At 49.9% G+C, this 27,228-nt stretch overlaps 1 protein-coding gene across 5 annotated transcripts in view; it reads right to left on the bottom strand.

Moving 5' to 3' along the window:
• NLRP12 (NLR family pyrin domain containing 12) overlaps window positions 1–19,389 on the bottom strand; it is a 31,078-nt gene extending 11,689 nt beyond the window's left edge. For all 5 annotated transcript variants that reach the window (XM_047834163.1, XM_047834164.1, XM_047834165.1 and 2 more), the window contains exons 1-5: window positions 19,022–19,389; window positions 14,458–14,538; window positions 9,042–10,743; window positions 3,428–3,598; window positions 2,111–2,281 (exon numbers count right to left, since the gene is read on the bottom strand). In XM_047834163.1, the coding sequence (XP_047690119.1) occupies window positions 2,111–2,281; window positions 3,428–3,598; window positions 9,042–10,743; window positions 14,458–14,538; window positions 19,022–19,310 (2,414 nt within the window). In that variant the 5' untranslated portion in view covers window positions 19,311–19,389. The remainder of the gene's footprint in view (window positions 1–2,110; window positions 2,282–3,427; window positions 3,599–9,041; window positions 10,744–14,457; window positions 14,539–19,021) is intronic.
• Window positions 19,390–27,228: the final 7,839 nt, after the last annotated feature.

Here is a 27,228-nt window from a genome sequence, read left to right as displayed (position 1 = left end):
AAGAGGCTGCCATCTTGCTTTCCTGGCTCCTCCCCTGGCCCGTCCAGTCACCCAACACGAACCTACACATGTCACCACGGCTCAGAGATGAACAAGAGGCCATCGTCTCCAGCAGGAGCATCCTGTCTAACGAGGCAAAGGGCTAAGCAATTATACTCCAGGGAAGGCAGTGCCATTGAGGCAGGAGTGAGCCACAGCTCACGGCAGGATCTCCAGAGCTCAAGGTCAGGGTGGGTCTATCTCTGGCACTCGCTAGCTCTGCACCCTCAAGCAAAGTGTCTGCAAGTCGGTTTCCTGTTTCACGTGCTGCCTTAGGTTCGCTGCCTGTAATATAAGGATGATGGTCGCACCTGCTTCCTAAGTTTCTCGAGAGGAGCACAAAATTTGCTAAGGGGACAGGATGTAGAACCACACCTGACACACAATAGGTGCTGGGACGGTGAGCTACTGTCTATTAAAACCATCGTGGTGGGGCGCCCGGGTGGCTCAGTGGGTTAAGCGTCCAACTCTTGGTTTCAGCTCAGGTCATGATCTCAAGGGTTCGTGAGTTTGAGCCTCAAGTCAGGCTCTGTGCTGACAGTGTGGAGCCTGCTTGGGATTCTCTCTGCCTGTCTCTCTTTCTCCTCTCTCTCTCTCTCAAAATAAATAAATAAACATTAAAAATAAAATAAAATACAATACATTAAAATACAATAAAACCTAACTCATGTTTGGCAACCTGTGCATAGTTAGGGAAGACTCTCTGGGGGGCTGGGATGGTTCTCAAAGGCTAAGTAGGAGTTCCCTCAGAGGAATAAGAAGGGACGTGGTAAGAGATCATAGAAAATATATATACTGATCTCTGCCCCTGTTCCCAGCACAGAGCTCCTGAATCCCTGTAATTCCTAAGTGGTAAGAACACCAGGATTGTGTCTTGGGATGGGTGGGCTCCCGGATGGGCCTGGGCACCAGAGAGGCCAAGCCCTGATGAGAAGCTTAGAACGTTCAGCCCTGCCCCCCCCCCCCCCCCCCCCCGCTTCCTCCAGAAGGGAGGGGCTGGAAATGGAGTAATGATCCATTCACTACAGGAGGAAGGCTCCCTAAAACCCCAATAGCGGGGCACCTGGGTGGCTTAGTTGGTGAAGCAAACAGACTTCAGCTCAGGTCATGATCTCACAGTTCGTGGGTTCGAGTCCCACTTTGGATGAGCCCCACTTCTCCCTCTCTCTCTCCCTGCCCCTCACTCACTTGTGCTCTCTCTCTCTGTCTGTCTCGCAAAAAACAAACAAGCAACAACAAACGATAGCACATGGTTGGGAGATTCCAGGCCGGTGAACACGTCCACCCCATCCTCACCGGGAGGGCGGTGCACCCAGCCCGGTGAGGACAGAAACTCCTGCTCTCGGGACCCTCCCAGACCTCCTCCCATGCACCTCTCCCCCTGGCTTTCAACTGTATCCTGTATCATACAGGATCATTAGTTATCATCAACCTAATAAACTGAGAAACCTAAGTGTTTCTCGGGAGTTCTATGAGCCACTCTGGGAAATTAATCAAACCTGGGGCAGGGGGTGGGATAGAAGCCAGGTGACAACTTGGATTTGTAACTGGCATCTGAGGCTGGGGTGGGGACGTGGTGGGGGTGGGGGGGCAGTCTCGTGGTGGGGAGCCCTCACCTGTGGGGCCTGACAGCACCTCCAGGCAGACGGAGGCAGAGTGATTTATAGGACACCCCACTGGTGTTGCAGAGTTGCTTGCTGTGGGAAATCCCACACATTGGTGACCAGAAATATCAGAAGCAGTGTCCTCTGTGGGAGTGGGGCAGACCCCCAGGGGACGCTAGGTGGCTTGTCCACAACCGTGGCCTTGCGGCGAGAAGGGACTGCATGGCTAAATGTCACGAACTCACAGGAGCTCGGCGTGCAGACCCCTCGGGGTGTCGCTGACCAGTAAGGTGTGGGGTCTGCGAGGGTGAGTGGCCTGGGCACTCCCCACCGTGGTCGTGAGGTGGGTGGGGTACAAGGAGGCCAGGGAGGGGTTCCCTAAAGCTCAAAGGGTCCGGGGCAGGAGTCTACGGTCTCCGGGCAGCCCTACGGCACAGACCAAGGACCAGTCCGGGGTGCAGACTCACTGAATCGCCTGCAGCCTGCATCTGGGATGCCGGAGCCCCTGACACAGCATCTTCACACCCGGCAGCCCGAGCCCATTGCCGCTCAGGTCCATCCTTCTTAGATTCTGATTGGCCATCAGGGCGGCCGCAAGGTCCTGGCAGGCAGAGGGAGCCACACAGCATCTCTTGAGCCTGGGCACGAGGGAGGGGACAAGAACCAGGTCACTTCCTGTGGTCAGAGGGTGGGTTCTGCCCCTCGTCCTTTCTCTCCCTCCTTCTTTTGGTCTAGACCTATTTCCCCCTTCCTTTATTTTTTATTTTTTTATTTTATTTTTTTTTAACATTTATTTATTTTTGAGACAGAGAGAGACAGAGCATGAACGGGGGAGGGGCAGAGAGAGAGGGAGACACAGAATCTGAAGCAGGCTCCTGGCTCTGAGCTGTCAGCACAGAGCCCGACGCGGGGCTTGAACCCACAAATAACCTGAGCTGAAGTTGGATGCTTCACTGACTGAGCCACCCAGGAGCCCCAATAAATAAACTTAAAAAAAATGAGGTCACGGGGCGCCTGGGTGGCGCAGTCGGTTAAGCGTCCGACTTCAGCCAGGTCACGATCTCGCAGTCAGGGAGTTCAAGCCCCGCGTCAGGCTCTGGGCTGATGGCTCAGAGCCTGGAGCCTGTTCCCGATTCTGTGTCTCCCTCTCTCTCTGCCCCTCACCCGTTCATGCTCTGTCTCTCTCTGTCCCAAAAATAAATAAACGTTGAAAAAAAAAATTTTAGAAAAAAAAAATGAGGTCACTAGAGTGAGCCCTAGCCCACTGTGACTGGTGTCCCTATAAAAAGAGGAATCTGGGGGCACCTGCGTGGCTCAGTCAGTGAAGCAAGCAACTCTTGATTTTTGGCTCAGGTCGTGACCTCACAGTTCATGAGTTCAAGCCCCGCATTAGGCTCTGTGCTGACGGCATGGAGCCTGCTTGGGATTCTCTCTCTCTCTCTCTCTCTCTCTCTCTCTCTCTCCCCCCATTCATGATCTCTCCTGTTTCAAAATAAATAAATAAACTTAAGCGGGGGAAAAAAAAGGGGAAACTGGACACAGACTCGCACATGTCAGGACACGGGGCAAAGACAGCCATGTGCAAGCCAAGGAGTGAGGCCTCGGAGGAGACCGACCGTGCCCACACCTGGGCCTGGGACTCCTGTCCTCCAGATCCCCTAGGCTGTGGGGCTTTGCTAGGCCAGCGGAAGCAAACACCACCACATACTCTTTCTGACTGAGCCCCGTGAAGACGGGGTGTGTGTGGGGGTCCATCAGAAGCCCGCAGACCCGCCTGGACTCACCTCAGGTTCTGAAGTTTGCAGCTGGGGTGTCTGAGCCCTTCACACAGCAGCCTCACGCCCCGGCTGCCCAGGGCGTTGCGGTCCAAGAGCAGCTCCCGCAGATGTGGATTCGTGCTCAGAGCCGCAGCGAGCTGCTTGCTGTAGGCATCTGGCAACACGTTCGTCTCGGGTCTGCGTGAAGGAAAGACAGGACAGAGTGGAGCTGGGCCAGACTCCGTGCAACGATTATGCCACACGCGTGTGTCCCTTTCACAATTTACAAAGTGTCATCTTTCTGTTTTATGTTAAAAAAAATTTGTGTGTTTATTTATTTATTTTTTTAAATGTTTATTTATGTTTGAGAGAAAGAGACAGAGGGCAAGTGGGGGAAGGACAGAGACAGAGAGAGGGAGACAGAATCTGAAGCAGGCTCCAGGCTCTGAACTGTCGGCACAGAGCCCGATGTGGGGCTTGAACTCAATGAGCCATGAGATCTGACCTGAGCCGAAGTTGGACGCTCAACTGACTGAGCCACCCAGGTGCCCCTTTAGAGTTTATTTTTGAGAGAGAGAGAAAGAGAGCAAGAGAGAAAGGGGCAGAGAGAGACGGAGACACAGAATCCAAAGCAGGCTCCAGGCTCTGAGTTGTCAGCACAGAGCCCCACATGGGGCTCAAACTCATGAACCCTGAGATCATGACCTGAGCCAAAGTCAGATGCTTCACTGACTGACCCACCCAGGCACCCCTCTTTATGTTTTACTTTTTATTTTATTTCTTTTTTTTTCAACGTTTATTTATTTTTGGGAGAGAGACAGAGCATGAACGGGGGAGGGACAGAGAGAGAGGGAGACACAGAATCGGAAACAGGCTCCAGGCTCTGAGCCATCAGCCCAGAGCCCGACGTGGGGCTTGAACTCACGGACCACGAGATCGTGACCTGGCTGAAGTCGGACGCTTAACCGACTGCGCCACCCAGGCGCCCCCAACGTTTTTTTTGTTTTGTTTTGTTTTTTTTTAATTTATTTTTGGGACAGAGAGAGACAGAGCATGAACGGGGGAGGGGCAGAGAGAGAGGGAGACACAGAATCGGAAACAGGCTCCAGGCTCTGAGCCATCAGCCCAGAGCCCGACGCGGGGCTCGAACTCACGGACCGCGAGATCGTGACTTGGCTGAAGTCGGACGCTTAACCGACTGCGCCACCCAGGCGCCCCAATGTTTTACTTTTTAAAGGTACGCTCTGTGCCCAATGTGGCTTTTGAACTTCCAACACTAAGATCATTAGTCTTGCCCCCTTCGACTGAGTCAGCCAGGCGCCCCCTACATTTGCATTTAAAATATTGCGCTCTGGGGCGCCTGGGTGGCTCAGTCGGTTAAGCCACCGACTTCGACTCAGGTCATGATCTCAGGCTTCCCGCCGCGTGTCAGGCCCCGTGCTGACAGCTCAGAGCCTGGAGCCTGTGTCAGATTCTGTGTCTCCCTCTCTTTCTGCCCCTCCCCTGCTCACTCTCTCTCTTTCTCTCTTACTGTGTCTCAAAAGTAAATAAACATTAAAAATACTGTAAGTTTGGGGCGCCTGGGTGGCGCAGTCGGTTAAGCGTCCGACTTCAGCCAGGTCACGATCTCGTGGTCCGTGAGTTCGAGCCCCGCGTCGGGCTCTGGGCTGATGGCTCCGAGCCTGGAGCCTGTTTCCGATTCTGTGTGTCTCCCTCTCTCTCTGCCCCTCCCCCGTTCATGCTCTGTCTCGCTCTGTCCCAAAAATAAATAAAAAACGTTGAGAAAAAAAACAAAAACAAAAACGTATGTTTAGGGGCACCTGGGTGGCCCAGTCGGTTAAGCGTCCGACTTCGGCTCAGGTCACGATCTCACAGCTCGTGAGTTCGAGCCCCGCGTTGGGCTCTGCGCTGACGGCTCAGAGCCTGGAGCCAGCTTCGGATTCTGCGTCTCCCTCTCTCTCTGTCCCTCCCCCGCTCATGCTCTGTCTCTCTCTGTCTCTCAAAAATAAATAAATGTTAAAAAAATTTTTTTTAAAACCTATGTTTATAATATATTTATAATTATTACATATAAGGTTATACTCATATGCAATTATATATATATTTATATATTTCATGTAAATATATATAAATACATATATAATGTAAATATATAATATAAATAAATATGTAAAATTGTGTGACCCCCCCCAAACCCTAGAGGCCTTAACTATGACAGAGTTACACGTACCGGTGGGTTTAACAAATCATTGCACACAGAGTGTCCACACTGTTACGAAAACATCACGGTGTAAAAGTGACATCAGCACCTGTTGATTTCTGACCCTGTACGCAACCAACCCACTGTTGACCCTTTACACGAACCCAAAAAGGCCGGCATTGAAATCCCATTTTCCGCATAGAAAGACTGAGGCTTGACAAGCAGAAGGGACTTGCGCAAAGCCGCACAGCTAGGGAGCAGTGGAGCTGGGATTCTAAGCCACGTGTGCGTGACTCCAGACCCCGGGCTATTGGCCACCATGACCTTCTTGCGTCCCGGAGCACAATAACGTAAAGTCCTGGGCACACGGCCCCACAGAAAAGCATTTAGTGTGCATTTATGGCATCTAGGTCAGTACGGAAGCTGGTTAGCAGAACTGTGATTCCACATGGGATGAAGATTTGTGAAGAGCCAGGCAGCACGGTCACTGGAAGTAAGCCTCCAGTCGGAGTGAGACGTCAGCACATCGACCCTATTATCTGTATCCCCTGGTCCTAGACACCTCTCCTTCCTGGATTGTCACACGGCTTAAGTCAGAAGCAGATGTCTGTCAAGCCGACTGGGAGACCCTGTGAGCCGACCCCCACCCACTTACACGTGATTCATGCACAGCTCAAGACCCCTGCCCCCCTGCCTCGAGGAGGGGTGGGAGGTACTTCTGAGTCCCATTGGTGACGAGCTGGATGGGGTTCCCTTTGTTGGCTGCCTCCCTTCCTTGTCTTCTCGACTTGCTGGGACCACTTCCCAAAGAAAGTCCTCTAGGGGACCAGAATATGCCACCCCCAAATATGCCACTTTGGCATAAGGATTATTTTGAGTTTGAGGCAAACAAGATGCAGAAAGAAATCTTCCCATCCCGACCACTTGTGAAAGTGACGACTCCCATAGGGCCCCTCTCCTGGGGAAGTTTTATGGCCATGAAGATGGAAAAACCTCAAGCTGAACGAGTCTGAGAAGGGTCCCTGATGCCTACCCCACCACCATCTGGCTCTTCTCTGAGAACAGATCAGTCTCCCGTGTGAAGAATCTCCTCCCTCCACCAGAATGAAGGGAGGGATCCTGATCACCAGAGAGTGAATTCAGGACCAAGAAGCTTAAATAAACAAACCTTATTACTTCTTCACTATTGACTGCCCCCAGCCCAGAGTGCTTTGTCTTATCAATTCTTTTTTTTTTTTTTTAAGTAAACTCTACGCCCAATGTGGGGCTCAAACTCACAACCCCAAGATCAACAGTCACACACTCACTGACTGAGCCAGCTGGGCGCCCCTAATTTCACAGGTTTTTTTTTTTGTTGTTGAAGTTTTTATTGACTTATTTTGAGACACACAGAGAGCGTGAGTAGGGGAGGGGCAGAGAGATAAGGAGACAGAGAATCTGGAGTGCTGTCAGCACAGAGCCTGAAGTGGGGCTTGAACTCACGAACCGCGAGATCAAGACCTGAGCCAAAGTTAGATGCTTAACCGACTGAGCCACCCAGGCTCCCCCAGAGATCTTTTAAGGTAGCTCTCTCTATGTAATGACATTTATAAAGCTGATTCAAAATTCAGCTTGACATGTCCTCAGATGGCTTGTCAATTCTTTGCAAGTTGATTGTTTTTTTTATCTGAATGTATGAGAGCTTCCGGCTCTGATGCAGGCTTTCAAGCACATGTAAAAATTCATTAAAACGTGTCTGCTTTCCTCCTGTGAATCTGTCATATGTCAGTTTAATTCTCAGGCCCAGCCAGAGACCCAAAGAGGGAGGAGGAGAATTTTCCTCCCCTACAGCTCCAGGACGGACCTGTACAAATACACCTTACCCCATCTGTTTCCCCCGTATTTTTGCCTTCCCACAGTTAACCTCCAGAGAAGCTCACTGTCCTTTTCCTTTGTCTTGCCATATCTCTAAAAATGTATTGTTCTTGTGTTAGGACGCTATAAAAGCCCAGGTTCTAGCCAGCCCTTTGAGTTACTCATCTCTGGGTACTCCCCCGTGTAAGTGCAGATGAACTAATAAACCTTTTTTTTGTGTGTGTGCCCAACCTGGGGCTTGAACTCATGACCCCAAGATCAGAAGTCACATGTTCTACCAACTGAGCTAGCCAGGTGCCCCGGAATTAGTAAACACCTAATGAACTTCTCTTTGTTTTTCTCTGTGAATCTGTCTTTTGTGAGTTTAATTTACAGGCCTCTGTTCTGCACCTAAGAGGGTGGAAGGAAGGAAAAAGGATGACTTTCCTCTCTTATTCTACTTACATTCAAATCCTTTTGTCTAAGGGTTACTCCTTGGGGAACCCAAACCAAAACAAAGTCTTAGTGGGGCACCCGGGTGGCTCACTTCCTTAAGCATCCGACTTCGGCTCAGGTCACAATCTCACGGTCCGTGGGTTCAAGCCCTGCCTCAGGCTCTGTGCTGACAAGTCAGAGCCTGGAGCCTGCTTCAGATTCTGTCTCCCTCCCTCCCTGCCCCTCCCCCGTTCACACTCTGTCTCTCTCAAAAATAAACATTAAAAAAATTTTTAATTAAAAAAAAAAATCTTAGCCAAAAAGCTCAAAGAGTCACTTCCTGAGATCTTCCTTCCTTCATCCACCCCCTTCACACCGCCCAGCCCTCCCTGTCGCCGCCTATCACCCCACCCTGTTTTATTTTCCTCATAGCAGTTCTCTCTATATGAAACTACCCTAATGATCGAGTCTTGTTTGCTCGTTTGCCTGTTGACTTATTTACTGCCCTTGGCTCTCTCCCTTCCCATGAGGATGTTAGTCCTGGCAGGGGGCACCACTGGCGTGTTCACCGCTGTCTGGACTCTGTAGGAAAGTGCCCGTGATAACATTTGTTGGCTGGAAACACTGTCCTTGACAGGGGCCCCAATTTAGTCCTAACGAGTCCTGATTAGGAGCAGGACACTAACCTGGACACTGTTGACAACGTGAGGACCACACCATCCTGTGTTTTAGGGGGCCGTCCTGGGCACGGTGGGATGTCTTTTTTTTTTTTTTAATGTTTATTTATTTTTGAGAGACAGAGACAGAGAGAGAGCATGAGCGGGGGAGGGGCAGAGAGAGAGGGAGACACAGAATGTGAAGCAGGCTCCAGGCTCCGAGCTGTCAGCACAGAGCCCTACATGGGGCTCCAACCCACAAACCGTGAGATCGTGACCTGAGCCGAAGTCAGACGTTTAACCAACTGAGCCACCCAGGCGCCCCCGGTGGGATATCTTTGTAGCATCCCTGGCCTCTTCCCTCCAGATACCACAGCAACCTCCCCTCCCCCCACCGCCTCTAGTGGTGACCACCCAACCCTTCCCCGGATATTGCCAAGTGTCTCCTGGGGTGGGGGCAAAAATCATCCCCAGCTGAGATCATGAACCTGGAGAGCGAGCCCCACCGGGTACTTACGACGGTGCGGGTAGCGCCTGGGGCCCAGAAGTCCATTTCCCGCCACCGTGCTCTTCCGGGCTGTAGGCAGCCCCGTGCAGCCGCACGGTCAGGGCGTTCCTGCAGTTTTTCACGCACAGGGAGGCAATCACGTGCTCCATCTTGGTGGTGATGTTGCCGACGACAAGCACTCGAAAGTGGCTCAGGGCTTGTTGGATAAACTCCTCCTCCTGGATCTCGTACAGGCAGCTGAAGAGCTCCAGGGAGCCCTGCTGGAGGGTGGAGCCCTCGCTCCGAGCTTTGCTTTGGATCCAGGCCAGCAGCTCCAGCTTGACGTGAGGCGAGACCTCCCAGCAGAGACTCTTCTCCAGGTAGCTCCTTGTCTCCTCGTTCAGGAGGCCAAACAGGAAGCGCACGGTGAGCCCCAAGAAGCTCCTTCCCGAAAACCCGTACTCCGCCAACAGCCTCGTCACGCTCTGCTCTGGGCTGGACCCGGTCTCCCCGGCGCCCAGGATGTAGTACATGGCGGCAAAGAATTCCTGGAAGCTGAGGTGGATGAAGCTGTAGAACTTTTCACAGTTGATGTCCTTCTGGAAGATGTTCATGTTGAGGAAGGAGGAGACATCTGCCCCATCGAGGCCATGCTTCCGGAGGTCCTGCTCCTCAAAGAGGATCTTCTGATTCCAGACGCCGTCCGCCGCCAGAGAGCACAGCGCCCTCTGGTTGGCCGGGGGGTGCAGGGTGGGGCTCCCCGGCTTGGGCTGCATCAGACTCAGGAGGTAGAGCAGGTACACGGCCGTGGTGGTCCTGGACGTCTGTCGTAGGAGCCCCCCGTCCTCCAGCTGCTGCTTGAGGCAGGTGCACACGACCCAGCACACCATGGGGACAAAGCACAGAGTGAACAGGGGCTCGTTGTCCCTCATGAAGCTGAAGACTTGAGCGGCCTGCTCTGCATTGTGGAAATACTTGTAGCAGTACTCCCGCCTCTCGGCCTCCGAGAAGCCCAGGATCTCCACGTGCCTGGGATGCTCCAGCAAGCGCTGGAGCTTGTCCAGAGCCGTGGGCCTGGTGGTGATGATCATGGACAGCTCAGGCAGCAGCTTCTTCCCAAGCAGGCTGCGGAGGAGAAGCTCAGTGGGCCGTTTCTCCTCCCAGCAGAGGCACCAGGGGCCCTGAGGGTGGTGGAAAGAGGGTTTTAGCTCGTCGAAGCCATCGACGATGAACAGGAGGCGCTCGGGGACTCGGACAAGCTCCTGGAGGGGCACGCTGGGCTCCGGCCAGCAGCTGGAGATGAGGTCTTGGGCGCTCTGCTCCGAGGTGCTCTGGTTCATCTCCCTGCAGTTGATGTAGAAGAGATAATCAAACCTGCCTTGGAAGAGCTTCCCATCGGCCCAGTCGAGCATCACTTTGTGGGCCAGCATGGACTTGCCCATCCCGGCCGCTCCCTGCAGGACCACAGTGCGCGGGGGCTCGGGGCGCTCCTCGTCCGGCTCAAAGAGGGTCTCCATCTGGATGAGGCTGGCCTGGTGCCCCACGGCTCTTGCCTGTCCCCAGCCTGTGTCCAAAAGCTTCTGCTGGGCCCACATGGGAGTTGAGTGCTCCTTCACCAGGAGGAGGCGGGTGTACCTGCGGCTGAGGTTGACGCACTCCCCCAGGCGCGCATTTCGGTCTTGCATCAGCCGAAACTTCCTGCGGACGTAGTCCTTGTAGGTTTCCCGGGGATCTAAGGGAGGGGAGTGAGGAGGGGGGTCCATGGGAGACTCATCAGCCACTGTTCGTGGATCGGAGGGCGAAAGCAAACCACGGTCTCTTGGTGCCTATTTGTTCTGCAATATCCTCGGGATGCTTTTCTGGATGGAGCCTGGGGGGCTTGGTACTGTTCTCATGGGAAGCAAAGGCACTAACAGGGAAACTGTCCTCGGGCACAGGAGTCTATCCTGGCGACTCAAACGGGGTGTCCACGTCCTGGAGCACCTCCAGCACCTGCTGATGGAACACAGCAAGGGCACCTAGAGGAGGCTGTCAGCCTCAGCCACGGGTTCACTCGGGTCCTCCCGGGGAAGATACTGAAATCCCACATGGGCCCACAAGGAGCTGGTCGCAAATGGGAAAGTGAGCCCCACTCCCCAGCTACAGAACCCCGAACTGCATCCCTACCGGGACTGCTGTCTGATTTGCCTGCACGCTGAAGTTTGAGAAGGCAGCGCTCCCAAGGTTTCCGCCTTTGAAAAAAGGCCGCTGTGCATGGGCACTGGAGAACTTGTCTGCTCTCTAAGCCCTTTGCTAAATGTCTCTTTGGGGAAATCTACTTGGTAGAGATGTGAATGCACAATCTAGAACAGTGGTGCTCACCAGGATGATTGTGTCCTCCCCTAGGGGGTTTCTAGCAAGGTCTGGAGATATTTTGGGCCCTAGCAACTGAGGGGTGGGGCACCAGCTACGACCATCCTGTGGGTGGAGGCCAGGGTGGCTGGGTGGCTAAGTCAGTTAAGCATCTGACTCTTGATTTTGGCTCAGGTCGTGTCTCACTCACAGTTTGTGAGTTTGAGCCCCACATTGGGCTCTGCAGTGACAGTGCAGAACCTGTTTGGGATTCTCTCTCTCTGCCCCTCCCCTGCTATCTCTCCCTCTCAAAAAAAAAAAAAAAAAAAAAAAAAGCAATCATCCTTTTGTAGTTGAATGTCCCCAGAGGTCCATAATATTGGACCTAAAGGAATGGTTCCTGCCTAAAGGAAGGCTAAAAAAGAGATCTAAATTTGATCCTGGGACTCTCTCAAAAGGAATGCATGCACTCTTTTATTTTGAATTCTAGGAAAATACACATAAAATGTAGCATTTTAACTGTTTTTAAGGGTAAGACTGACTCAATGATATTAAGCACATTCACAACGTTGTGCAATCATCAGCACGGTCCATTTCCAGAAATTTTCGTTCGTCCTCAACAGAAACTCTGTGCCTATTAAACACTAACTCCCCATTCCTCCCCCACCCCCAGCCCCTGGTCCACTCTCTGTCTCCAGTGTGACTTATTTAAGTACCTCATATAAGTGGAATTGTATTGGCTCATTTGACTTAACATAATGTTTTCTTTTTTCTTACAATCCAATGCAGGGCTTGAATCCTGAGATCAAGACCTGAGCTGAGACCAAGAGTCTCAAGGTGGAGAGTCTCAAGCTGAGACCAAGAGACCACTGGGAAGGGGGAAGCTTATTGAAAAGATTTTATGGGTGGATGGATGGATGCTTAACCAGCTGAGCCACCCAGGTGCCCCTGACTTAGCATAATGTTTTTGAAGTACATCTATGCTGTAGCAAGTATCAAAATTTCATTCCATTTTGGGGCGCCTGGGTGGCTCAGTCGGTTAAGTGTCCGACTTCGGCTCAGGTCACGATCTCTCGGTCTGTGGGTTCGAGCCCCGTGTCAGGCTCTGGGCTGATGGCTCGGAGCCTGGAGCCTGCTTCCGATTCTGTGTCTCCCTCTCTCTCTGTCCCTCCCCCATTCATGCTCTGTCTCTCTCTGTCTCAAAAATAAATAAACGTTAAAAAAAATTTTTTAAAAAAGACAAAATTTCATTCCATTTTAAGTCTGAATAATATTCCATTGTATGTATATATACCATATTTTGTTGATCCATTCATCCGCTGATAAAGTTATCTTATTCCTCCCTTAATGTGTATTGATAAATATCAATACTTCTGAGTTTATAAATATACCATTTGCACTTCCCTTTCATCAATGGTGATTCTATTTCATGTAGAAAGGTTTTTTTTAAATTTATTGTATTTATTTTTTTTAATATTTTATTTTTGAGAGAGAGAGAGAGAGAGAGCACTAGTGGGGAGAGACAGAGAGAGAAGGAGACACAGAATCCGAAACAGGCTCCAGGCTCTGAACCATCAGCATAGATCATGATGCAGGGCTCGAACCCACGAACCATGAGATCATGACCTGAGCTGAAGTCGGACCCTTAACCGACTAAGCCACCCAGGCACCCCTACATTTTTTTTTAATTGAACAAAGGTAATTGTGACAGTAATGCTTGGATTTTGTAGAAGTCCTAGTGTTTTCCTGTAGAGAAAGGGCTCTTATTTTCAGACATGGGGAATATCAGGAAAATAGAAAAGTTTAAAATAATGATGAGAACGAAAATGGAGTTACCACATATTGGCCATGTGCTATGCCCAGTGCATAAAGACACCTTTGAAAGATGTCCAGAATCATTTGTGTTCTTGTTGACAATGATACTCTCTGTCCAGCAGCCCATACTCATTTCTTCTTCACCAACAGTCCCAATTTTATTAAGGTGATGGATGCTGTTCTTTTTTTTTTTTTTTTAGGTTTTTAAAAATAATTTTTAATCTCTTTTTATTTTTGAGAGAGAGAGACATAGTGTGAGTGGGGGAGGAACAGAGAGAGACAGAGACACAGAATCTGAAGCAGGCTCCAGGCTCTGAGCTGTCAGCACAGAGCCCGATGTGGGACTTGAACTCACTAACTGTGAGATCATGACCTGAGCTGAAGTCGGCCGCTTAACCGACTGAGCCACCCAGGAGCCCCTTTTTAGATTTTATTTTAAAGCAATCTCTACACTGAAAGTGGGGCTCTATCTCACCACCCAGAGATCAAGAGTCACTTGCTCCACTACTGAGCCAGCCAGATGCCCCGGGAGCTGATGCCTGATACCAGCCATATGCTGTCCCTTCACAAGCCCCAGAGTATGAATCACAGTTTGGCTAAACCAGTCATGAACAATCTCATTCCCTGTTGCCAGTGGCTGGTCTGGGAATGTGCCCCAGTTCCAACCAATGAGGTGCAAAGGGATGACCACCGGGAAGGGGGAAGCTTGTTGAAAAGATTTTATGGGTGGATGGATGGGTGAATGGGTGGCTCAGTCAGTTGAGCAACTGACTCTTGATCTTGGCTCAGGTCACGATCTCACAGTTCATGAGTTCGAGCCCTGCATTGGGCTCTGTGCTGACAGTGTGGAGCCTGCTTGAGATTCTCACTCCTTCCTTCTCTCTCTGCCCCTCCCCTGCTGTCTGTCTGTCTCTCTGTCTCTCTCTCTCTCTCTCTCTCTCAAAATAAAATAAATTTAAAAAAATGATACTCTCATGAAGAGGAAAATCTTTTGTCTCTCTTTTTTTTTTTCCCTGCTTGGAATTCACTTGCATGAAATGGTTTGGTTGCCATCTTGCAACCATGAGGTGACAAATCTTAGGACAAGTGTAACAGCAGGAAGTTAGGGATTTGATCGTGTTGCTAACTGGCCACATAAGGCAGAGTTTATGTGCAGAAACCACCCATGTCAAGATGTCTTGTTATGCTTTTCTTTAATGCAAACATTAAATATTTTTTTTTTTTTGCTTGATCTAGTCCATTGGACAGTCTGATACGTGTAGCCTTGTGTATTCTACCAGATACATGGCTCATGACTCACCTTTCCTTGGAGTTCCAGGAAAGACTTCCAGACAACATACTGACTGGCTCTCCAGTGAGGATGAGCCATCAGGTGGAGTATCTGGAAGAGAAATTTTGGAAGATCAGCTAGCATATATCTGGCTAGCTCTCAATAATATTAGCTACTTTGAACACCTGAAGCTAATATAGCTTATATGTCAATTAAAAAAATACTAGTTACTATTACATCAGACTGTCTACATGATAATTCTCTGTCCACCCACACCCCAGAATGTTTGGCATTCACCTCACATGCATTACTGTTGAAAACACTTGCTCTCCATAACCCACTCTCCTTCCTGGGTACACATTGTGGGGATCAGCACCTCCATCGATCCAACAAATCCTTTCAGGCAGGAAGTTGTGAGTCAGCTTGGATTTCCTCCCTCTCCTTCAGTCCTTGCCCACACCTCATCCATCTATCCATCCATTCATCCACCCATCCATGCATCCATCCATCCATCCATCCATTCATCCATCCATCTCCATCCTCCATCTACCCATACATCCACCCATCCACCCATCCACCCCTCCATCCCTCCATCCACCACCCACCCACCCATTAATCCATTCATCCATCCACCCACCCATCCATCCAACCATCCGTCCATCTCCATCCATCCATCTACCCATCCACCCACCCATCCATCCACCCACCCATCCATCCATCCATCGATCTGCCCATCCACCCATCCATCCATCCCTCCATCCATCCACCCATCCATCCACCCATCCATCCACCCATCCCTCCATCCACCCATCCACCCATCCATCTACCCACCCACCCATACATACATCCATCCACCCATCCCTCCATCCATCCCTCCACCCACCCACCCATCCATTCACCCATCCACCCATCCATCCACCTACCCATCCTCCCATTCCATCCATCCACCCACCCACCTACCCCATCCATCCATTCATCCAGCCATCCAAAAAATATACCTATTTTGGGCACCAGTGTTATCCATGCATTTTCCTAGCATTGGATACATAGCAATAAACAAGACACAAGGTCTCTACCCCGTGGACCTTACTCTCTATGGTGTGGAGAGTTGAGCACATAAAAAACAACCTTTTCAGGAGAGCCTGGGTCGCTCAGTCAGTTGAGCATCTGTTAATTTTGGCTCAGGTTGTGATCCCAGGATCCTGGGATTGAGCCATGCATCGGGCTCTGTGCTGAGTGTGGAGCCTGCTTAAGATTCTTCTCTCCCTCTCTCTCTCTTTCTCTCTTTCAAAAAAAAGAAAAAAAAGGAAACACTTCACAAAACTTCAGATAATGATGGAAATTGTCTTTACAATGAAATAAGAATACATGACAGAGTAATTAAGAGTAGTATTTTAGTTTGGGTGCAAGAATGGCTTTTCTGTGGGTGTATTGTAAGATCAAATATTCCAAGTGCTTCCTGGACATCTTTGATCTCACAGGACCCCAGAGTGTAAGCCTCAGTGTGAGTTCCCGTGCTCTGGCCAGGTGTGTCCCCACCTAGTGACACAGCCTGCCCCTTTGGCTAGTGTTCCTACTAGAATTGGACCAGCTGCCTCATCCCCACCTCCTAGACCGACTGCACCTCACTGGTCCTCATTCTCCCGAGTTCCAGTTCCCTGCTGGCCCGTGAAATTATCCAGACAAGCCAACATTGTCCTCTTCCAACAATCCCAAAGCCCCCACACTCCTCTGTCTACAAAGGCTGCCTCCTGCAGCCCCTTGAGGTTCACTACCTTTCTGAAATCAACCCAGTGAGACTCCCATGGTGCATGGGGTCTCCTCTTCTGAGCTGTGAGTGTATGCGACAAATGTTAGTCTCATCCATCCTGTGTTTGGTGTCGGTGTTCAGCCATCTGAAACCACTTAGGGTGGGATATGTCTCCTTCACCAGTGGGGTGAATAGGGGGTGATCAGAACAGAGGATAAGGTACTTAATCTGAGATCTGAATGGCAAAGGGCCAGATATGTGAGCAGGGCCATTCTAAGCAGAAAAAAAACAAAACAAAACAAAATAAAAACAACCTAAGGCAGCAAGTGTAAAGGTCCTGGGGAAGAACAATGACACAACAGCAACGAGCTTCGGGGTAAGTGCTGGGTGGGTTTGGAGAGACTGGCTCAGCGGGCCTTGTAGGAACACCTTGAGCAATTTGGATTACAATCTACTCACAGCAGGAGGCTACTGGAGGCTTGAAAGCAAGGGAGGGGGTGATTTAATCCATGGTTGTAAAGATTATTGTGCCTGCTGAGTGGGGAAAGCCTGTAAGGAGAGGTGAGGGGTGAGGGGCAAGCATAGCAGGTGGCAGTCAGCCACGTGCAAGGTGGGTCACCCTCTGGGCGCTGGGCGCAGAAGTGGGGGGAAATGCTTAGAGCTGTAAGTGCTGGGATTTGACAAAGCCTGGATGTGTGAGGTTTGGGGAAACAAGGACTCTGATATGATGCCCCAGTAAAACCAATCAAAAGTGATAGGAATCAGACTTCACACTTATTCGGATGGCAACTTTAAAGAAGCAAAACAGGGGCGCCTGGGTGGCTCAGTCAGGTAAGCATCTGACTCTTGGTTTTGGCCCAGGTCATGATCTCACGGTTCATGGGTTTGAGCCCCACATCGGGTTCTGGGCTGACAGTGTGGAGCCTGCTTGGGTTTCTCTCTCTGTGTGCCCCTCCCCAATTTGCATGTGCTCACTTTCTCTCTCTCTCAAAATAAACAAATGAACATCAAAAACAAAACAAAACAAAACAAAACAAAAAAGCTAGAAACAAAGGAAGCACCGGGCTGGCTCAGTCTGTAGAGTATGCGACTCTTCATCTCAGGGTGATGAACTTGAGCCCAACATTGGGCATCTCTAGGGATTACTTTAATTTTTTTTAATGTTTATTTATTTTTGACAGAGAGAGAAACAGAGCATGAGCAGGGGAGGGGCAGAGAGAGAGGGAGACACAGAATCTGAAGCAGGTTCCAGGCTCTGAGCTGTCAGCACAGAGCCCGACACAGGGCTTGAACTCACAGACTGTGAGATCATGACCTGAGCTGAAGTCGGATGCTCAACCAACTGAGCCACCCAGGGGCCCCTCTAGGGATTACTTTAAAGAAAAAAAGAGGGGCGCCTGGATGGCTCAGTTGGTTAAGTGACTGACTTCAGCTCAGGTCATGATCTTGTGGTCCATGGATTTGAGCCCCATGTTGGGCTCTGTGCTGACAGCTCAGATCCTGGAGAATGCTTCAGATTCTGACTCCCTCTTTCTCTGCCCCTCCCCCACTTGCACTCTTTCAAAAATAAATAAACATTTTAAAAAATTTAAAAATTGGGGCACCTGGATGACTCATTCGGCTGAGCGTCCGGCTTCGGTTCAGGTCATGATCTCACTGTTCATGAATTCAAGCCCCATGTCGGGCTCTGTGCTGACAGCTCAGAGCCTGGAGCCTGCTTCAGATTCTGTGTCTCCCTCTCTCTCTGCCCCTCCTCCTCCTCCTCCTCCTCCTCCTCCTCTCTCTCTCTCTCTCAAAAATAAATAAGCATTAAAAAAAAATTTTTTTTTTTAAAGAAAGGACTCAGTCTGGAGAAATAGTTATCAGTTCTTAATGCTGGGAGAAGTTTAGATGGAATGGGAAAAGGGAGGGGCTTTACACTTGTACATTATTTGAATTTCCAATAAGGAGTTTGTAAATGGACGCCTGGGTGGCTCAGTGGGTTAAGCGTCTGTCTTTGGCTCAGGTCACGTTCTCACGGTTCGTGGATTCAAGCCCTGTGTCCGACTCTGTGCTGACAGCTCAGAGCCTGGAGCCTGCTTCAGATTCTGTGTCTCCCTCTCTCTCTGCCCTTCCTCCACTCATGCTCTCTCCCTGTCTCTTTCTGTCTTTTTTAAAAAAATTTTTTTAACGTTTATTTATTTTTGAGACAGAGAGAGACAGGGCATGAATGGGGGAGGGTCAGAGAGAGAGGGAGACACAGAAACAAGCTCCAGGCTCTGAGCTGTCAGCACAGAGCCCGACGCGGGGCTCGAACTCATGGACCACGAGATCATGACCTGAGCCGAAGTCAGATGCTTAACTGACTGAGCCACACAGGCGCCCCTCTCTTTCTGTCTTAAAAATGAATAAATATTAATTTAAAAAAAAGCATTCCATGTTTTATCTTGGCAGCTCTTGTCTGGAGGCAACTGGTGGTTTTCTGAGCCTCAGTTTTCTCACCTCTATGATAGGTGTAATAATAATCATATCTATCACACAACATTCACAACACAGCACGCATCATTTTGCAACGTGCATGCCTTGTTATAGGAGGAAATCAGAAGCGTCTGATCAGCAGCCCAACTATCTCTTAGGACAGAAGACACGGCCCTCGAGGACGAGGGGTGGGACAGGGCAGAGGAAAGAACTCACAAAGAGGGTATTGCCTCCAGGGCTCTACGGATAAGTAGGAATTTTCCCGGCAAAGACCTTGGAGCCTGGGCATTGCGCACCCAACGTGGCCCCAGCAAGGCCAAGGGCAGAGGCGAGAAGCCAAGGAAGGGAGCTGTCGGGGTGCGGCCTGACTGCCCAGCGCCTCCTTACCCCTCACCGGGTCCTCTCTCTGTCCTCTTTCCCACAGGTCCCGCCGGTTGATGCGCTGGAAGAGGCCCAGCGCCAGTGGCCAGGCCGCGCCCGGCCCGCAGTGAGCCACCAGCAGCTGTGCGGTGTCCAGGGGCCCCGCTGGCTCCAGCTTCCCCCAGGGGATCCTGCTCCCCTCAGCCTCCGGCAACGCGCCCAGGTACAGCTTGAACTTCTTCAGCTCCACGGCCTCCAGCTCTTCCAGGTAGGCGGAGAGGCGACAGAGGCTGTCGCTAAGCGGGGCTCGGGGCATGGGGGCGTCGTGAACCCCAAGGGACAGCAGCAGGAGCCTGGAGTGTGTCCACACGAGGTGTGCGATTCCAACATGCCCACCGTCTGATCCGCTGCAGGCGAGACTGGAGGAGCGAGAGAGGACAGTCCTTGTGATGAAATAGAGCTTCCTCACCCTGCAGGTGACGCCTGGGCCCCACGCACCGGTGGGTGTTCCCTTCCAAGAAGAGGAAGCTGGGCAGATTAGGAAATCCCAGGAGTTGTCCACCGAGAGAAAGAATTTCACTTCTGCTCCCTCTTCCCGGCTCCCCACACTCCTTCCTATCTCTCCCTGCCCATGGGCCTTTGCAGTATCCTCAAGCTAGTCACTGCCCTCCTGGTGGTTAGACCCCCCCCCCCCCCTATTCTGCTGGTATCAGGCTTGGACAGGCCACCTGCATGAGCAGATGGTCCGTGAGCAAGCGTGAGTGTGAAACGTCAACCCGTGTGGGCAAACTTCTCTTCTAGGTGGAAACGTTACAAACCTGACCGCAGGAGTCTGCTATTTTCTCTTTTCTCAGCCACAAGACTGCCATATCCCAGAGGGGGACTGTGTGGTAAGTAGGCAGAGCAATGGTCCCCCAAAGGTGTCTGTGTCCCAATCCCGGGAGCCTGTGATATGCTACCTTACAGAGCAAAAAAGACTTTGCAGATGCAATTAAATGTCAGGCTCATGAGGGGCGCCTGGGTGGCGCAGTCGGTTAGGCGTCCGACTTCAGCCAGGTCACGATCTCGCGGTCCGGGAGTTCGAGCCCCGCGTCAGGCTCCGGGCTGATGGCTCAGAGCCTGGAGCCTGTTTCCGATTCTGTGTCTCCCTCTCTCTCTGTCCCTCCCCCGTTCATGCTCTGTCTCTCTCTGTCCCAAAAATAAATAAACGTTGAAAAAAAATTAAAAAAAAAAATGTCAGGCTCATGAGATGGGGACATTACCCCGGATGGTTCAGATGGGCTCAGGAAAGTCACAAGGAGGACCAGAGTCGGAGGGCAAGGGCGACGGGAGCAGAAGGAGGAGTGATGTGATGATGGCTGGAAAAGGCGACGAAACGGATTCTCACCCAGAGCCTCCGACGGCACAGCCTGCTGACACCCCGATTTTAGCCCTGTTTCAAACTTCTGACCTCCCAAACTGTAAGATAGTCCACATGTAGAGTGGACATGTGATTTGTTATAGCAGCACAAGGGACTGATACAGACTCTTTTTTCTGCCTTGGGCCAGGAATGAAAAAGATACAGATGAAGCCACAGCTAACAGGCTCCCGGGGACCATGTATGTGAACAATGTTGCTATAGGGGCCGTGCATGTGAACAACATTGCCATAAGTCAGGAAGGTGGAGGGCTCATTGGTTACTGCCAGTACTGTAGCCCAGACTGACTGGCAGAGGGACATAATTACTTTAGGAGACAGTCAAACCAGCATTGTTTCACTTAGGATGCGGTGGGCTGGAACTAGGATTCCCAATTCCAATGCCTTAAACAAGGAGGAGAAACAAACCACAGCTGCAAGAAATAATATGGATAAAGCCTGTGGGCATAATGTTAAGCAAGGGAAGCCAGATATAAAAAAAAGGGTGCATGGGTGGCTCAATTGGTTAAGCATCCAACTTTGGCTCAGATCATGACTTCATGGTTTGCGAGTTCGAGCCCCGTGTCAGGCTCTGTGCTGATAGCTCGGAGCCTGGAGCTGCTTCAGATTCTGTGTCTCCCTCTCTCTCTACCCCTCCCCTGCCCGTGCTCTGTCTCTCTCTGTTTCTGAAAACTGAATAAACCTTAAAAAAAAAAAAAAGATATCGGTTACCCTGGGAATGGGGTTCAACTGAACCCCAAATAGGGTTTTGTTGTTGTTGTTTTTTGAATATTGTATTTATTTTTGAGGGAGAGAGAGCACAAATGGGGAAGGGGCAGAGAAAGAGGAGACAGGATCCTACATGGCTCTGCTGACAGCCGAGACTCTGATGTAGGGCTTGAACCCATAAACCGTGCAATCATGACTTAACTGACTAGCCGCCCCATAGCCCAAACTATTTTGATCACCGTTTTCTTCCCAGCAACTAGAACAGCACCTGGAATACAGTAAATGCCCCTCTTATATTTGATGAGCCGTATAATGAATGAATCACACATGTATATAGCATTTTATGTGACCCAAGATGGAGACATTACCTAAGGGAGGGCACAGTTTGGAGAAAATAGATAAATAAATATATTTTGTTAAACTACTTGGAATGGAAAGTAAGACTTTAATCTTTTTAATGTTAATTTATTTTTGAGAGAGAAAGACACAGAATGCGAGTGGGGCAGGGGCGGAGAGAGAGGGAGACACAGAATCCGAAGCAGCTCCAGGCTCTGAGCCGTCAGCGCGGGGCCCGACGCGGGGCTCGAGTTCACGGACCGTGAGATCGTGACCTGAGCCGAAGTCACCCGGGTGCCCCCCTTGCCTCACTTTCATATGGAAATGGTGAAGTGCTTGATGAAGGGTGGGGAATTTCATGGAATGTTGTGCAGGAATTTTTCAACTATTATTACTGGTCTGGATTTATCAGGAGGATAAGACAGTGGACACGAGGCAGGAGACAGGGAATCAGGAACGTTATTCCGCCAGGACTCAGAGAGATGAGCGGCCCCCACAGGGAGCAGAGAGTCCGTGAGTGTTTCTGTGCAAGCCAGCAACCACCTGACTTGCATGCTGGGGAGAGTTCTTGCGGACTTTCCAGGGTCAGTGGTGCCACATGGAGATCCCACGGGGGCCCCTCTCCCGGGCCCCGCACCTCTCCACCGCACCAGCAGAGTGACCCTGGGAGAGTCACCTTACCTTGACTCCAAACCTCTAAAGGCCCAGCAAAGGATGGAGAAGTAGGCCGCAGGACAAGTCCTTACGTAACTTTGGTAAACTGGGAATCTCAGAGGTGAGGTATTGGGCTCTGACCCTCAAACGTGACCTACTTCGATCTTCCTACCTTCACTAAGTGCTGCGGCCGCCAGAAGTCTCCCCGACAGACGAGCAAATTCTCTGCCTCTGTGGGACTTCCTGTCTAATGGAGACAAAATAAAGGAACACAAATAAACAGATACACAAGCGTGTGGAGTTCAGAGTGTGGAAGATGCTACGGAGGGGACAAAATGCAGACTGGAGAGTTCAGGAAGCCTTCTGCAGGACATGGTGTGTGAAGTGAGTCTTGAAGGGTGAGCAGGGTTCAGCAGGGGAGGGAACCACAGCTGGGCAGGTTGTGGGCGGGGGGATGCTGAGGGGCCAGGGGGGTCTGGCAGGTAGAAGGGAGAGCAGGACAACATCAGGAGATGAAGTAGGTGAGAGTACCAAGACAGGTCAGAAACACCTTGAGTGATGCTTGGACTCAATCCCGAGGGCAATGGGGAGCCATGGAGCATTTTTTTTTTTTTTTATTGAGGTAAAAATACACACTGCACAACATTTACCACTTTACCTATTTTAAAACGTACAGTTCAGGGGCACCTGGGTGGCTCAGTTGGTTCAGCATCCGACTTTGGCTCAGGTGATCTCTTGAATCATGAGTTTGAGCCTCATGTCGGGCTCTGTGCTGACAGCTCGGAGCCTGGAGCCTGCTTCCGATTCTGTGTCTCCCTCTCTCTCTGCCCCTCCCCTGCTCATGCTCTGTCTCTCTCTCTCTCTCTCTCTCTCTCAAAAATAAATAAAAACCTAAAAAAAAAATTCTTTTAGCGGCACCTAGGTGCCTCAGTCAGTTAAGCATCTGACTTCCACTCAGGTCATGATCTCACGGTTCATGCGTTCAAGCCCTGCATCAGGCTCTGTGCTGACAGCTCAGAGCCTGGAGCCTGCTTCAGATTCTGTGTCTCCCTCTCTCTCTCCCCCTCCCGTGCTTGCACTCTGTCTGACTGTCTCTCTCTCAAAAATAAATAAAAACATTAAAAATTTTTTAATAAAAAAATAAACTAAAAAAAAAATGAAACCATATAATATGTGACCTTCTAGGTCAGGCTTATTTCACTTAGTAAAATGTTTGAAGGTTCACCTGTCACAGGGGGCTTGAACTCATAAACTATGAGATCATGACCTGAGCCAAAGTCAGATGCTTAACCAACTGAGCCACCCAGGCACCCCTAACCTGGGTTCTTTACAAGTTAGATATGAGCTTCCCTGAATGACTCACTCTCTGACCTCCTTCCCCACCACTGTCGCAGGAGGAAAAAGATTTCTAAGAATGCAGAGAGGAGGGCGGAGGAAAGCTGAATCTATAACTACTTCGTACATCTCCTTTCAAATAAGTCCTTTTTTCTCTTGGGAAGGAAGACAATTGACAATATCTGGGGACTTGGGTAGCTCAGCACTATTTTTACAAACACAGGAATCAATCCATCCCAGCCTCTGAGTCCAAGGGCCTCAGGGTCTAAAGACAAGGAAAGACGATTTTTTATGACGGTCAATTTAGGAAACACTGAAAACGTTTCCTCAGACTTTTTTTTTCCCCCACCAAGAAAATGTGATTGCTCTGATTACAAAAATGTCATGTCTTTAATATACAAGATTCTAGTGTGTTAGTAAGGGGAAAGAAACAGGGGCACCTGGGTGGCTCAGTCGGCTAAGCATTCAACCGCGGCTCAGGTAATGTTCTCACGGTTTGTGGGTTTGAGCCCCGCATCGGGCTCTGTGCTGACAGCTCGGAGCCTGGAGCCTGCTTTGGATTCTGTGTCTCCCTCTCTCTCTGACCCTCCCCTGCTCGTGCTCTGTCTTTCTCTGTCTCAAACATTAAAAAAAATTAAAAAAAAAGTTTCTCTCTCTCTTCCTCTGTCCCTCCCCCATTTGCATGCTCTCTCTCTCTGAAAATAATAAATAAATAAATAAATAAATAAATAAATACTAAAAAAAAAAGAGATGATCTTAATGTTTGAATAAATTAATTATGAAAATAGATGAGGAAGTGAATGAATGAATGAGTTTGTTCCAACCGTGGAGTGCATTAATATTATCTCACTGAATCTGCACCACCCTTAAGCAGGGACTGTGGTACCCATAGTACGTAGCAGACAATAAATCCATAGAGGTAACTTGATCAATGTCACATGACCAATAGAGTTAAAGGCAGAATCAAGTCTAAACCCAATCAAAGCTGGGGTGATAGTCCCCACCTTGGTTCTCAGCTGGAGGTGAACATTGTGATCTCCCGGAAAACTTTTAAAAATTATATATAAGATATATGCGTATGTGTGTATATATATATATATGCACACACACAAAGTTTTCAAATATACATAATGTTAATATTTCATATCTATATACGAAATTGTAATTACATACAAATCATAACTTATAAATATGTGAACATAATATGTATATTAAATTGTCCCCTTTTGGGGCATCTGTGTGGCTCAGTGCATTAAGTGTCTGACTTTGGCTCAGGTCATGATTTCACAGCTCCTGAGTTTGAGCCCCGCTTCAGGTTCTGTGCTGACAGCTCAGAGCCTGGAGCCTGCTTTGGATTCTGTGTGTCCCTCTCCCTCTCTCTCAAAAATAAATAAAACATTAAAAAAACATTTTTATTATTCTGTATTTTATTTATTTTTAGTTTATTTATTTATTTGTTAATTTTAATTTAAATCCAAGTTAGTTAACATATAGTTAATAATGATTTCAGGAATAGAATTGAGTTATTCGTCATTACATATAATACCCAGTGCTCGTCCCAACAAGTGCCCTCCCTAATACCCATCACACATCTAGCCCATCCCCCCCACCCACCTCCCTCCATCAACCTTCAGTTTGTTTTCTGTATTTAAGAGTCTCCAGGGGGCACATGGGTGGCTCAGTCAGTTAAGCATCCAACTTCAGTTCAGGTCATGATCTCACGGTTCCTGAGTTCGAGCCCCACATCCGGCTCTGTGCTGACCCCTCAGAGTCTGGAGCCTGCTTGGGATTCTGTGTCTCCCTCTCGCTCTGTCTCTCCCCACCTCTCTTTCAAAAATAAATGAACGTTAAAAAAAAGAGAGAGACTCTTATGGTTTGTCTCCCTCTCTGTTTTTATACTTTTGCTTCCCTTCCCTTATGTTCATCTGTTTTGTTTCTTAAATCTCACTTATGAGTGAAGTCATATGATGTTTCTCTTTCTCTGCTGACTAATTTCGCTTAGCATAATACCCTCCAGTTCCATCCACGTAGTTGCAAATGGCAAGACTTCATTCTTTTTGATCGCCGAGTAATAATCCATTGTATATAGACACCACATCTTCTTTATCCATTCATCCATCGATGGACATTGGGGCTCTTTCCATACTTTGGCTATTGTTGATAGTGCTGCTGTAAACATTGGGGTGCATGTGTCCCTTCGAAACAGCACCCCTGTATCCCTTGGATAAATACCTAGTAGTGCCATTGCTGGGCCATAGGGTAGTTCTATTTATCTTTTTTTTTTTTTAATGTTTATTAATTTTTGAGAGAGAGACAGAAATGGATTTGCTTTTACAAGAAATGTGACAAAGTGCTGAGTCCTTAGGTAGCACTGGACGAGACCAGGAGCTGCCCCGGGGTGGGGGGTGTCACAGCAGAGGTTTACATTTACCCTTGTTGTCAGAGAGAGAGAGGACGTCGAGTGCCACGGCTGCTGTCAGCACCCCCAGCATCACCAGCTCACAGACAACTGGCCATAAGATGGAAATCACCCTTCCAGCCTCCAGATGGGGAAACCGGGGCCCGGAGGAGCGTGCACCTCCATTGCAGAGCGAGACAGTGAGGGACATGCGTTTCAAACTCAGATCTGTCTGGCTCCAAGTTCCAGCTTTTACACCCTTACTGACACTTACCCACCAGGCGACTCCTCCAATTTGGGGGATACTGACGCCCAGAGAAGTGAAGTCCCCTGCAGACCATCACTTAGCATCCCCGAAGCTGTCAGCTTCAGCTGGTCACCGCCCCCACTGCCCAGTCACAGCTTCGTGGGGGGCCAAGCACAGGGGTTGTGAAACTTCCTGCAGAGCTGTGTCCTCACTGTCTCTGACCGCAGACCCTGGCAGGAAGTGCCCAGCCCAGCTGGCCCCTCCCCCACGGGGCTGGGGACAGTCACCTCGAGCCTCGCCCTCCAGGACCCCACCGTGCCTGCCCTGACCGACCAGGAAGAGAGGGCCACTTGCTCATGACACGGAAACTTCATAGCACGAGGCACCTAAAGAAATCTGCTATGCTCCTAACATCTCAAACCAGGTCATGTCTTGCCGTTACGAGCTCCCTTAGAATGCCAGACATGTCTGCCACGGAACTTAGCATGGTTTGGGGTTAGACACCGTCCTTGCATAGTTAGCCTATGACCACCAGGAGCCAACCGGTGGGCTGACCAAAGCAGGTTTGCTCCAGAAGAACTGGGGTGAGGCTCGAACTCTGGAAATGGAGAATGGATACCTCCTCCATTCTCTCCTCTCCCCACGGTCCTGGATCCCCAAACAGTGACAATCTCCGGAACACCCCCTCCACTCTGCAGTGGACACATTTTGACTTCACAACATACAGCAGTCCTGCCCCTGGACTTCCCCATTCTTTTATGGCCGAAGGAGTAGAAGAAAGCCACGCCAAGCTGATGTAACAGAGACTCCCAGAATGCATATGGCTCCGTAAGACGGGCCTTTAGTTCTCGTGAGGGAGGAGTATGAGGTTGGTGCACGGCCAGCAGGTGGCTCTGTTCCAGACTCATCGCGGACCAGGCTGGTGGATGGATGCCTCCACTCTACTCAACAGATTGCTTCCACACCTCCGCGACTGTTGTCACCATACCCAGGCAGCAGGAAGATGGGAGGGGGGAAAAAAAAAAAAAAAAGAAGAGCAAGCACTTTTCTGAGGAAACCACCATCCATAAATTACACAGTTCGTCCGCCGTCTACCCTAAGCCTCCCCAAACTTGGCCATCCTGTGCCCAGATAAACTT

Source organism: Prionailurus viverrinus, chromosome E2 (assembly GCF_022837055.1).
Source record: "Prionailurus viverrinus isolate Anna chromosome E2, UM_Priviv_1.0, whole genome shotgun sequence".
Classification (NCBI taxonomy): domain Eukaryota; kingdom Metazoa; phylum Chordata; class Mammalia; order Carnivora; family Felidae; genus Prionailurus; species Prionailurus viverrinus.
This window is presented reverse-complemented; position numbering and strand designations above follow the sequence as displayed.